Raw genomic sequence first — 13,617 nt, 5'->3', positions numbered from 1 at the left:
TCGGGAGAGAAGGAATGGGTGACGTTTCGGGTCGAGACCCTTCTTCAGACTGACAACCAAATCTAGACGGGAAACAATAGTCAATAGACAATAGGTGCAGGAGGAGGCCATTCGGCCCTTCGAGCCTGTACGCACCGCTATTCAATGTGATCATGGCTGATCATTCTCAATCAGTACCCCGTTCCTGCCTTCTCCCCATACCCCCTGACTCCGCTATCCTTAAGAGTTCTATCTAGCTCTCTCTTGAATGCATCCAGAGAACTGGCCTCCACTGCCTTCTGAGGCAGAGAATTCCACAGATTCACAACTCTCTGACTGAAAAAGTTTTTCCTCATCTCAGTTCTAAATGGCCGACCCCCTATTCTTAAACTGTGGCCCCTGGTTCTGGACTCCCCCAACATTGGGAACATGTTTCCTGCCTCTAACGTGTCCAACCCCTTAATAATCTTATACGTTTCGATAAGATCTCCTCTCATCCTTCTAAAGCATCAGTTCAAGGTGTAGCACTAAGTTTGAACAGCAAGCCAGAGTTTGTCGCCATTCCAGCGTTGCGTACCTGCAGTGCCTTCTGGTAATACCGTATCCTCACTCGTACAGCCTGATAGCTGTTGCGATAGTCACGCAAACACCATCCCAGAGCCTGGCCAGCCCCGTCTCTGCACAAAGGATTGAAAGCAGAGAGTTTTATCAACTGTTTCTAAAATGGACGAGTCCGTTTAATTGTGCTGGAAGGAACTGCAGATGCTGGTTTCAACCGAAGATAGACACAAAAAGCTGGGGTAACTCAGCGGGTCAGACAGCATCTCTGGAGAAAAGGAACAGGTGACGTTTCGGGAACTTGAAACATCACCTATTCCTTTCCTTCAGAGATGCTGCCTGACCCATTGAGTTACTCCATCTTTTTTGTGTCTATATTCGAGTTGATTTCATCGATTGATTGAAAGACACAGCAAGGAAACAGGCCATTCAGCCCACTGAGTCCGCACCTACCATCGATTTGAATCAGTAGTTTTAAGTTATCCCACTTGCTCATTTACTCCTGACACATTCGAGGCAATTTAGAGAGGTCAATCAAGCTCCAAAGGCGAACAGGTTTGTATGTTAATTGGCTGGGCAAATGTAAAAAAAATAAAAAAATTGTCCCCAGTGGGTGTAGGATAGAGTTAATGTGCGGGGATCGCTGGGCGGCGCGGACCCGGTGGGCCGAAGAGCCTGTTTCTGTGCTGTATCTCTAAATCTCTAAATCAAAACCACCCGCCTTTAACAATAGACAATAGACAATAGATGCAGGAGTAGGGCATTCGGCCCTTCGAGCCAGCACCACCATTCAATGTGATCATGGCTGATCATTCTCAATCAGTACCCCGTTCCTGTCTTCTCCCCATACCCCCTGACTCTGCTATCCTTAAGAGCTCTATCTAGCTCGCTCTTGAATGCATCCAGAGAATTGGCTTCCACTGCCTTCTGAGGCAGAGAATTCCACAGATTTACAACTATGGGATGTGAGAGAAAATCAGAGCACCCGGAGGAAACCCACGTGGTCCCAGGGAGAACATGCAAGCTTCACACAGACATCAGCGAGCTCGGGATGGAACCCGGGTCTCTGGCGCCGTGAGACAGAGGCTCTACCAGCTGTGCCACAAAGCACAGTTCGCATTTCAAAAATATTTTGTCAATGCTTGATAAGAATTATATCATCAGCCATTACAGCCATCAGCAACACAACATATATGTAAACATGGTACTCTGGAAAATCCATAATAAACAACAACAAAAAATTGTAAATTTGGAGGTTGTGGTGTTTAATATTGTCCCTGCCTCAACTACCTCCTCTGGCAGCTTGTTCCATACACCCACCACCCTCTGTGTAAAACGTTACCCCTCAGGTTCCAATTAAACCTCCCCCCCCCCCCCCCTCGCCTTAAACCTCTGGTTCTCATTTCCAGTACTCTGGGCAAGAGACTCTGTGCGTCTAAGAAAATAACTGCAGATGCTGGTACAAATCGAAGGTATTTATTCACAAAATGCTGGAGTAACTCAGCAGGTCAGGCAGCATCTCAGGAGAGAAGGAATGGGTGACGTTTCGGGTCGAGACCCTTCTTCAGACTGATGTCAGGGGGGCGGGACAAAGGAAGGATATAGGTGGAGACAGGAAGATAGAGGGAGAACTGGGAAAGGGGAGGGGAAGAGAGGGACAGAGGAACTATCTAAAGTTGGAGAAGTCAATGTTCATACCACTGGGCTGCAAGCTGCCCAGGCGAATATTTGGTTCTGTTCCTCCAATTTCCAGTGGGCCTCACTATGGCACTGGAGGAGGCCCATGACAGAAAGGTCAGACTGGGAATGGGAGGGGGAGTTGAAGTGCTCGGCCACCGGGAGATCAGTTTGGCCAACGCAGACCGAGCGCAGGTGTTGAGAGAAGCGATCGCCGAGCCTGCGCTTGGTTTCGCCGATGTAAATAAGTTGACACCTGGAGCACGGATGCAATAGATGAGGTTGGAGGAGGTGTCTACCCGATCTATTCCCCTCATGATTTTGTGCACCTCTGCAAGATCACCCCTCATCCACCTGCACTCCGGGCATGCCCAACCTCTCCTTATAGCTCAGGCCCTCAAGTCCTGGCAACATTCTCGCAAATCTTCTCTGCACCCTTTCCAACCTGACAGCATCTTCCCTCTGGCATGGTACCCAAAACTGAACACGTTACTCTAAATGTGGCCTCACTGTCTCACATAGGTGCAACATGACCTCCCAACTTCTATACTCAATAGTCACTGTCTGTGATTTCTTTAAAAAGTCTTGGATACACTGGAATTTAGAAGGATGAGAGGAGATCTTATCGAAACGTATAAGATTATTAAGGGGTGGACACGTTAGAGGCAGGAAACATGTTCCCAATGTTGGGGAAGTCCAGAACAAGGGGCCACAGTTTAAGAATAAGGGGTAGGCCATTTAGAACTGAGATGAGGAAAAACCTTTTCAGTCAGAGAGTTGTAAATCTGTGGAATTCTCTGCCTCAGAAGGCAGTGGAGGCCAATTCTCTGAATGCATTCAAGAGAGAGCTAGATAGAGCTCTTAAGGATAGCGGAGTCAGGGGGTATGGGGAGAAGGCAGGAAAGGGGTACTGAATGAGAATGATCAGCCATGATCACATTGAATGGCGGTGCTGGCTTGAAGGGCCGAATGGCCTCCTCCTGCACCTATTGTCTATTGTCACCAAAGACATCAACGAGCACAATTACTTTTTCTTAAATCAAAAAATTCAACACGACAAAATAAATGACAACTCACGTCATGTGATCATAGGTAATCTGTCCATCATTTCCCACCACCAGCACAACTGGGTTGTTTTTCTAGAAGCCAGCGGAAGAGAGAAAAGTTGATTAGCCTTTCATCCAATGGATCCATCAAAGGTCAAAGATCAACATCTGTTGCATCTGTGAAAACGACCTAATTAACGACAATCGAGAGATTTACATTTGCCGAGGCAATTCGGCCATTTTCTGCAAGAGCCTCTGGTTGGACTGAAGCTGAGAATAGCGTCATAGAGTGATGCAGCGTGGAAACAGGCCCTTTGGCCCAACTTGCCCATCCTGGCCAACATGTCCCATCTGATGAATGATAGTCAGCATGGGTTTGTACGTGGGTGGTCGTGTCTCTCAAATCTGATCAAGTTTGTTTGAAGACGTGACCAAAAAGGTCGATGAGGGCAGGGCGGCACGGTGGCGCAGCGGTAGAGTTGCTGCCTTACAGCGAATGCAGCGCCGGAGACTCAGGTTCGATCCTGACTACGGGCACCATCTGTACGGAGTTTGTACGTTCTCCCCGTGACCTGCTTGGGTTTTTTCCGAGATATTCGGTTTCCTCCCACACTCCAAAGACGTACAGGTTTGTAGGTTAATTGACTGGGTAAATGTAAAAATTGTCCCTAGTGTGTGTAGGATAGTGTTAATGTGTGGGGATCGCTGGGCGGTGCGGACTCGGTGGGCCGAAGGGCCTGTTTCCGCGCTGTATCTCAAAATCTAAAAAATCCCACAAAAAATCAAAATCTAGATATATGGACTTCAGCAAAGCATTCAACAAGGTTCCGCATGGTAGTCTGCTCTGGAAGGTTAGATCTCATGGGATCCAAGGAGAGCTGAATGGATAGAAAAGTGGCTTGATGGAAGGAGGCAGAGGATGATGGTGGAAGGTTGCTTCTTGGACTGGAGGCCTGTGACTGGTGGTGTGCCTCAGGGTTCGATACTGGGATTGTTACTGTTTGTTATCTATATCAATGATTTGGATGAGAACAAACACGGCAATATTAGCAAGTTTGCAGATGACACAAAAGTGGGTGATTTTGTAGATAGTGAAGATGGTTGTGAAAAATTGCAGGAGGATCTGGATCGATTGGCCAGGTGGGCGGAGGAATGGTTGATGGAATTTAATGCAGAGAAATGCGAGGTGTTGCATTTTGGGAAGTCTAATACGGGCAGGACTGGCACAGTGAATGGTAGGGCTCTGGGGAGTGTTGTAGAGCAGAGGGATCTAGGAGTGCAGGTACATGGTTCCTTGAAGGTGGAGTCACATGTAGAGAGGGTGGTTAAAAAGGCGTTTGGCACATTGGCCTTCATCAGTCAGAGTATTTTGTATAGAAGTTGGGAGGTCATGTTGGAGTTGTATAAGGTGTTGGCGAGACCGCATTTAGAGTATTGTGTTCAGTTCTGGGCACCATGTTATTCCAAGCTAATTAACCTACAAACCTATGTCCTCTGGTTCTCGATTCCCCAACTCTGGGCAAGAGACACCTCTTTCAGATCACCCCTCATCCACCTGCGCTCCTGGGAATAGAGTCCCAGCCGACTCAACCTCCCTAGAGCTCAGACCCCCCCCCCTCCCGAGTCCTGGCAACATCCTCGTAAATCTCCTCTGCACCCTTTCCCATTGGAATGGGAGGCATAATGAATTACAGTAGCCATCTGGGGAAGTAGAGGCTTTGCCGTGCTTCCTTGGTCATAGGGTCGACACCTCCTAGGGTTGCCAACTTTCTCACTCCCAAATAAGGGACAAAAGGTGACATCACACCCCACGCCCAGCCAGCGGCCACGTGCTCCCGCTCCACCAATAGCAGCCGCCCAGGCCGGGAGTCGGGTTGCTACGTAACCTCCGTTAGGCGAACACACTCGGCCCTGCTCCCCGAACACACTCCATTAGCCTACACCGTCCGGGCCTACACCGTCCGGGCCTACACCGTCCGGGCCTACACCGTCCGGGCCTACACCGTCCGGGCCTACACCGTCCGGGCCTACACCGTCCGGGCCTACACCGTCCGGGCCTACAGGGTCCGGGCCTACAGGGTCCGGGCCTACAGGGTCCGGGCCTACAGGGTCCGGGCCTACAGGGTCCGGGCCTACAGGGTCCGGGCCTACAGGGTCCGGGCCTACAGCGTCCGGGCCTACAGCGTCCGGGCCTACAGCGTCCGGGCCTACAGCGTCCGGGCCTACAGTGTCCCCCCAAGCATAATACAGGACAATGACGATCCTGTACCGGACAAACCAATTTAGCCCAAAATGCGCGATGCCCTGGCTATTATGGGACAGTTGACAACCCCAACACCTCCCCTTGTTAATTTACAAAAACAAACTCAACAAGGCTCACGCCTCGCTCCGTCAGACTTACCCTGCCGTCGTTGTCAAAAGTATCAAAGAAAACGCCGACACCGTTCCACTGGTCGGCTGCCCCGTACACCGGTCCCGCCGGCCCCTTCTCTTTGCTGTACCACAAGGCCTGAAGAAGCAGACGGCTCACGTCACATTCACGTATCTCAACAAACAAGTACACTTAGAAACATAGACAATAGGTGCAGGAGTAGACCGTTCGGCCTTCGGATCCAGCACCGCCATTCAATATGATCATGGCTGGTCATCCTAAATCAGCACCCCGTTCCTGCCTTCTCCCCATATCCCTTGATTCCGTTAGCCCTAAGAGCTCTATCTAACTCTTTCTTGAATACATCCAGTGAATAGGCCTCCACTGCCTTCTGTGGCAAAGACACTTGTCACATTCACTCCAGGATTTGTTGAACATGTGCGTTTTGTGCTTGCCATTCCCAACCCAGGACCCCCCCCCCCCCCCCAACGACCCCCAAAATCCAAGCTGGGAATCATGCCACCCAAAACTTAGGTGTCTCACAGCGCCAGTGGCCCGGGGTCGATCCCGACTACGGGTGCTGTCTGGGCAGAGTTTGCACGTTCACCCCATGACCACGTGGATTCCCTCCGACATCCCAAAGACATGCAGGTATGGAGGCTAATCGGCTTCTGTAAATTGTCTCTCTTGTGTAAGATAGAACCTGAGCGAACAGGTGATCGCTGGTTAGATGTACAGGAACGAAAACTGCAGATGCTGGTTTAAATCGAAGGTAGACACAAAATGCTGGAGTAACTCAGCGGGTCAGGCAGCATCTCTGGAGAGAAGGAATGGGTGACGTTTTGGGTCGAGACCCTTCGTCAGTCTTTTGTTTTTTCCATCCGGGGGAAAAAGGTTCAGTCTGAAGAAGGCTCTCGACCTAAAACGTCACCCATTCCTTCTCTCCAGAGATGGTGCCTGACCTGCTGAGTTACTCCACTAATCCGGGCAGGGTTGTAGTAAAACCTTGAACATGAACACACCAGCCCATCGGCGCCAATCCGGTTTCTGCCCGTGATCCGGATAGCAACGTTAATTTCCCAGTTTGGAAAGGCGACACTGTTCTTGGTCCAAACGGAACCACTTTGGCTTCGTATCGAAGGCACAATCCGCACCTGGTCTGGCCTCGGGAGGGCATCTGAAAAATAATCAATGGTTAAAGTTGCTATTCAAGAAAGAGGAAAAAAAAGTGCAGATGCTGGTTTACATCGAAGGCGGACACAAAACGCTGGAGTAACTCAGCGGGTCAGGCAGCATCTCTGGAGAAGGGTCTCGACCCGAAACGTCACCCATTCCTTCTCCCCAGAGATGCTGCCTGACCCACTGAGTCACTCCAGCATGTTGTGTCTACCTAAGAGCATGGGGTAACTGCGAGAAGTCCAGTCAACAGGAAAATGAGAAAACCAGTTCTTATAAACACTGGTCACTGTGAGCCCTGGGCCACATCCACCACATCCCAGCTCCTCTCACAGACCATATGTGGACCATCCCAGAGAGCAGATCATCATCAAAAGCTGGTGATCAATAATCACTGTAAAGTTAATTGAAGATAGACACAAAATGCTGGAGTAACTCAGCGGGATGGGCAGCATCTCTGGAGAGAAGGAATGGGTGACGTTTCGGGTCGAGACCCTTCTCTCAACCCGAAACGTCACCCATTCCATCTCTCCAGAGATGCTGCCTGTCCCGCTGAGTTACTCCAGCATTTTGTGTCTATCTTTGGTGTAAACTAACATCTGTAGTTCCTTCCTAAACAACTTTTTAAGCAGTTTTTTTTCAGTTGAGGCAGGTGCTGTTTCAACATTTAAAAGACATTTGGATGAGTACTTGTCTAGGAAAAATTAAAGGGCAGTGGGTCAAATGTAGGCAGGGGACTAACGTAGATAGGGCATCTTGGTTGGCATGGGCACGTTGGGCCGAAGGGTCGGTTTCCATGCTGTATGACTCCAGTTACTTTGATGTATCAAATGTGGAGGATCATTTATTTTAATCCCAGCTAAAATTCTTCACAATACGTCGTACTAAAATAGCACTTAGATGCAGTCATGGCAACATTTATAGGATTACACAGACCTGTCTACTTTTTATTAGCTTGACAGGTTATAATCTCACCACAGGTCCCCCTGTCTAAAGTCTGTAATCACATCCCAGTGCACAAGGAAACGTTACAGGAACACCACTTTGTAGAATTAAAATCTTCCCATTTTCTTCCTTTGGGTTGCGGATGGCTGAACAGGCATCTAACTTCAAAGGACGTCAGTGGAAGTGGAGATCTGTGCAGTAGGAGCAAGGATGACGAGGCTTCCCAGAAGTTACACCAATGAAGAAATCAACAAAATTAAAATTCTTTGCCCACATGTCGTTTCGATGAAGGGTCCGCTAACTGAAATGTCAACTCTTATTCTCTTTCCAGAAAGATACATAGATAGGATATATGGAGAGAAGGAATGGGTGACGTTTCGGGTCGAGACCCTTCTTCAGACTGTCTCGACCGAAACGTCACCCATTCTTTCTCTCCCGAGATGCTGCCTGACCTGCTGAGTTACTCCAGCATTTTGTGAATAAATCGATTTGTACCAGCATCTGCAGTTATTTTGTTATAGGATATATGGATATATATCAGTCTGAAGAAGGGTCTCGACCCGAAACGTCACCCATTCCTTCTCTCCAGAGATGCTGCCTGACCTGCTGAGTTACTCCAGCATTTTGTGAATAAATACCTTCGATTTGTACCAGCATCTGCAGTTATCTTCTTATACTAGATATGGACCTTGTAGGAAGGAACTGCAGATGCTGGTTTACACCAAAGATAAGACACAAACTGCTGGAGTAACTCAACGGGACAGGCAGCATCTCTGGATATGTTGGGTAGCCTCCTTTTGCTCTGGTATTTTATTTCATTCACATGTGTAAACTATAATGTTGGATTCTTCATGTTTTAATGTTTTAGGCCTTATTCTTAATTGATTACTGTGTGTTCGTGTTGTTACTTGCGAGCGGAGCACCAAGGCACATTCCTTGCATGTGCACATACTTGGCCAATAGACTTGTTCAATTCAATTCAATAGAAGGAATCTCTAGCCAGAGATGCTGCCTGTCCTGCTGAGTTACTCCAGAATTCTGTGCCTATCTTAGATGGATTGGACAGGTATATGGATAGGGAGGGTTTAGATAGCGAGGGGACAAATGGGACAAAATAACTCAGAACATAGAACACGACAGCACAGGAACGTGATAATGTTGTGCTGAACTTGATGCCAAGTTTAACTGCTCTCATCTGCCTGTACGTGATCCATAGCCCACTATTCCCTGCACTTCCATGTGCCGATCTAAAAGCCTCTTAAACGCCACTATCATATCTGTCTTCACCACCACCCCTGGCAATGCGCACCACTCTCTGTGTAAAAGAATGTGCCCCGCACTTCTCATTTAAACTTTCCCTCACTCACCTCGCAGCTCTTGTGCCTAGTAGGCCCACATGGTCAGCATGAACGTGGTGGGCCAAAGGCCCTGGTTCCACAGTGTATTGGCATGGCGGCCCAGTGGTAGAGTTGCTACCTCACAGCGCCAGAGACCCGGGTTCAATCCCGACCACAGGTGCTGTCTGTACAGAGTTTGTACGTTCTCCCCGTGACCGCGTGGGTTTTCTCCGAGATCATCGGTTTCCTCCCGCATTCCAAAGACGTACAGGTTTGTAGGTTTTGTAAATGTAAATTGTCCCTAGTGTGTGCAGAGATCGCTGGTCGGTGCAGACTGAGTGGGCCGAAGACCCTGTTTCCATGCTGCATCTTTAAACTAAACACAGCTCTATGACTCTGTGAGATGGTTCCTGACCCAAATGTTTCCAGCATATCCTGTTCGCATTACATTATGAGCTGTAAAGACACTTTGTGTCTTCCTTGTGTCATTAAAAAGCACTATAGAAATGCAAGCCTCTCATGTAACGGAGAAAACCATAGTTAATCAACTATTAAAAACACAAAGTTCTGGAGTTACTCAACATTAACATTGTTAACATCCAACATACTGAAGTAACGAAACATCATCTATCCATGTCCTCCAGATATTCTGCCTGAACCGCTGAGTTACTCCAGCACTTTGTGCTTTCTGCAGCCTCTGTAATTTCTTGTGTCTCCATTAATCAACGACTGTTTGGTATATCAGAAGTGACAATGTTTTACTGGGGAGTGGCAGGGTGGTGTAGCGGTAGAGTTACTGCCTTACAAGAACAGAGACATGGGCTCGATGCTGCCCACAGGTGCTGTCTGTATGGAGTTTATGTGTTCTCCCTGTGACCACGTGGGTTTTCTCCAGTTTCTTCGCACACTCCAAATACATACAGGGATGTAGGTTAATTGTCTTGGTATAATTGTAAACTTATCCCTAGTTTGTGCAGGATAGTGTTAGTGCACAGGGATCGCTGGTCAGCATGGACTCGGTGGGCCAAAGGGCCTATTTCTGCACTGTATCCCTAAACTAAACTACATTTAGACAATAGACAATAGACGCAGGAGTAGGCCATTCGGCCCTTCGAGCCAGCACCGCCATTCAATGTGATCATGGCTGATCATTCTCAATCAGTACCCCCGTTCCTGCCTTCTCCCCATACCCCCTGACTCCGCTATTCTTAAGAGCTCTATTTAGCTCTCTCTTGAATGTATTCAGAGAATTGGCCTCCACTGCCTTCTGAGGCAGAGAATTTCACATATTCACAACTGAAAAAGTTTTTCCTCATCTCAGTTCTAAATGGCCTACCCCTTATTCTTAAACGGTGGCCCCTGGTTCTGGACTCCCCCAACATTGGGAACATGTTTCCTGCCTCTAACGTGTCCAACCCCTTAATAATCTTATACGTTTCGATAAGATCTCCTCTCATCCGTCTAAATTCCAGTGTATACAAGCCTAGTCGCTCCAGTCTTAAATCTGGATGTTATCTACAGTGGAAGCTTTCACACACGGTACATCAAATTCATGTTTCTTTAAGGGTGTAGGAAGGAACTGCAGATGCTGGTCTAAACCAACGATAGACACAAAATGCTGGAGTAATTCAGCAGGACAGCCAGCATCTCTGGATAGAAGGAATGGGTGACATTTTGGGTCGAGACCCTTCTTCAGACGAGTCCCCGCACATTAACACTATCCCCGCATATCAACACTTTCCTACACACACTAGGGCCAATTTTACATTTATACCAAGCCAATTCACCTGCAAACCTGTACGTCTTTGGAGTGCGGGAGGAAACCGAAGATCTCAGAGAAAACCCAAGCAGGTCACGGGGAGAACGTACAAACTCCGTACAGACAGCTCCCGTAGTCAGGATCGAACCCGGGTCTCTGGTGCTGTAAGGTTGTAGCTCTACCGCTGCGCCACTGTGCTGACCCACTGCTGAACCAAATGGTCGGAGTAAAAGAGAGGCAGCAACAACCAAAGCCAGATCTGACATCTGGATTCACCTGCCCTGAATGCCAAAGAACTTTCAACGCCAGGATTTGACTCATAAGCCACCTGAGAGTTCATAAAAACAACAGAACGTAAGCCATCATCCTCGACCTCGAGGGATCGCCACGACGATAGGAGGTCTAAAGAATAAAGCAGAGGCAGAATGGATGTAGATCCCAAGGGCTGGCATGGACTAGATGGGTTGAATAGCCTCCTTCTGTTCTCTGCAAGTATAAGAAGTGAGGCTTAAAATGGCTCTGGATCTTGCTAACATCAAAGGCAGCACAGAGGAGCAGTGGCGGAGTGTCTGCCTCAGCACCAGGTGATCCTGGTTCGATTCTGACCTCGGGCACTGTCTGTGTGGAGTTTGCACGTTCTCCCTGTCACCAGGTGGTCTTTCTCCGGGTGCTCCTGTTTCCACATTCCAAACTCCACGGTCCACATTCCAAAGACGTACCGGTTTGTAGGTTAATTGGCGTCTGTAAGTTGCCCCTCGTGTGCAGGATGAGAAAGTGGGATAACATGGAACAAGCGTGCAGGTGATTGCTGGTCGGCGTGGGCTCAATGGGCCGAAGGGCCTGTTTCCAAGTTCTATCTCTAAACTTCAAACTAAACATGCCCATCAGACTTGATAGAAGAATGCCTTTTTAAAATTTGTGTAATAGTAAACTTTATTCAGAATGAAGGACTGTGCAAAAGCCCGTTTGACATTCTCAGCGTCTATACATTCTTAAGCGTCGTATTCAGTCGTGTTTGCAACGTTTCTCAAACCAAGCACACCTGCCAGTGGCACGTTGCCACACATGTGGGCCTCATGGGGTGATATCCCTTCCCCAGTTTGAGGGGGGACTCTGGCCCTCAATGTCCTGCAGTGGAAGGACCCTAGACTGTGATAGACGTTAATACAATTTTGAGAGGCGCTGATCAGAATCTTTTACCCAAGCTGAAAACGTTAAAGACTAAAGGGTGGCACGGTGGCGCAGCGGTAGCGGTGCTGCCTTACAGCGCCAGAGACCCGGGTTCGATCCTGACTACGGGTGCTGTCTGTACGGAGTTTGTACGTTCTCCCCGTGACCTGCGTGGGTTTTCTCCGAGATCTTCAGTTTTCTCCCACACTCCAAAGACGTGCAGGTTTGTAGGTTAATTGGCTTGGTAAATGTAAAAATTGTCCCTCGTGTGCGTAGGATAGTGTTAGTGTGCGGGGATCGCTGGTCGGCGGAGGGCCGAAGGGCCTGCTTCCGCGCTGTATCTCTAAACTAAACTAGAGGGCATAGCTTTAAGGTGAGAGAGCAAAGTTTAAAAGAGATGTGCAGGACAAGTTTTTTTCCCGCTCCACACAGTGTGGTGGATGCCTGGAACAGTGTAGGGATGATGGTGGAGGCAGATACAATAATAGGATTTAAGAAGCTTTTAAATAGGAACATGGAAACACAGGGAGTGGAGGGATATGGATCACATACAGGCAATGAGATAGGTTTAACCAGTTCCGTTTATTGTCACGTGCACAGAGGCGAACAGTGAAAAGCTTTTTGTTGTGTGCTAACTTGTCAGCAGAAAGACAACACATGATTCCAATCGATCCATCTATAGATACATCAAGAGTCAAGATTGTCGTGTGTCCCAGATAGAACAATGAAATTCTTACTTGCAGCAGCACAACAGAATATGTGAACATAGTACATTGTAAACAATATAATAAACGAGTGAGAAGAAAATAGTTCAGTGTGTGTACGTCCAAAGACGTACAGGTATGTAGGTTAATTGGCTGGGTAAATGTAAAAATTGTCCCTAGTGGGTGTAGGATAGTGTTAATGTACGGGGATCGCTGGGCGGCACGGACTTGGAGGGCCGAAAAGGCCTGTTTCCGGCTGAAAATATATGATATGATATGATATATACACTCACAAATATACACACACACACACACATATATATACACACATACATATACACATATATACATATATATACACGTATATATACACATGTATATATACATATATATATATATATGTATATATATACACATGTATATATACATATATATACACACATGTATATACATATGCATGTATATACATATATATATATACATGTGTGTATATATATATACACATGTATATACATATATATATATGTGTGTGTGTATGTATATATATGTATATACACATGTATATATATGCATATATATACACATATGTATATATATGCATATATATACATATGTATATATATATATATATGTGTATATATATACATGTGTATATATATACACACATGTGTATATATGTGTGACATATATAGGTCATATACATATATACACACGCACGCATACCTACACACAACCCCCCCCCCCCCAACACACACAAATAATAGTGCATTAACAATAATAGTTTATGTTGTTCAGAGCTTATTTGAGGTTGTTGCGTTTAATAGCCGAATGGCTGTAGGAGGTATACGATACATGGTAGGGGAATAATAACGTTTAAAGCAAGGTAAAGCCAGCA

The 13,617-nt window shown here is 47.2% G+C and overlaps 1 protein-coding gene across 1 annotated transcript in view; it reads right to left on the bottom strand.

Annotated features, from left to right (window-relative positions):
* LOC144610950 (protein ERGIC-53-like) overlaps positions 1-13,617 on the bottom strand; it is a 73,388-nt gene that overhangs the window by 58,929 nt on the left and 842 nt on the right. Inside the window, exons 2-5 of the mRNA XM_078429977.1 lie at positions 6,654-6,808; positions 5,662-5,769; positions 3,292-3,353; positions 557-656 (exon numbers count right to left, since the gene is read on the bottom strand). Coding sequence (XP_078286103.1) covers positions 557-656; positions 3,292-3,353; positions 5,662-5,769; positions 6,654-6,808 — 425 coding nt within the window. The remainder of the gene's footprint in view (positions 1-556; positions 657-3,291; positions 3,354-5,661; positions 5,770-6,653; positions 6,809-13,617) is intronic.

Source organism: Rhinoraja longicauda, chromosome 38 (genome assembly GCF_053455715.1).
Source record: "Rhinoraja longicauda isolate Sanriku21f chromosome 38, sRhiLon1.1, whole genome shotgun sequence".
NCBI classification, from domain to species: domain Eukaryota; kingdom Metazoa; phylum Chordata; class Chondrichthyes; order Rajiformes; family Arhynchobatidae; genus Rhinoraja; species Rhinoraja longicauda.
Note: the sequence above shows the minus strand (reverse complement) of the source record. Positions and strands in the feature narration are given on the sequence as shown.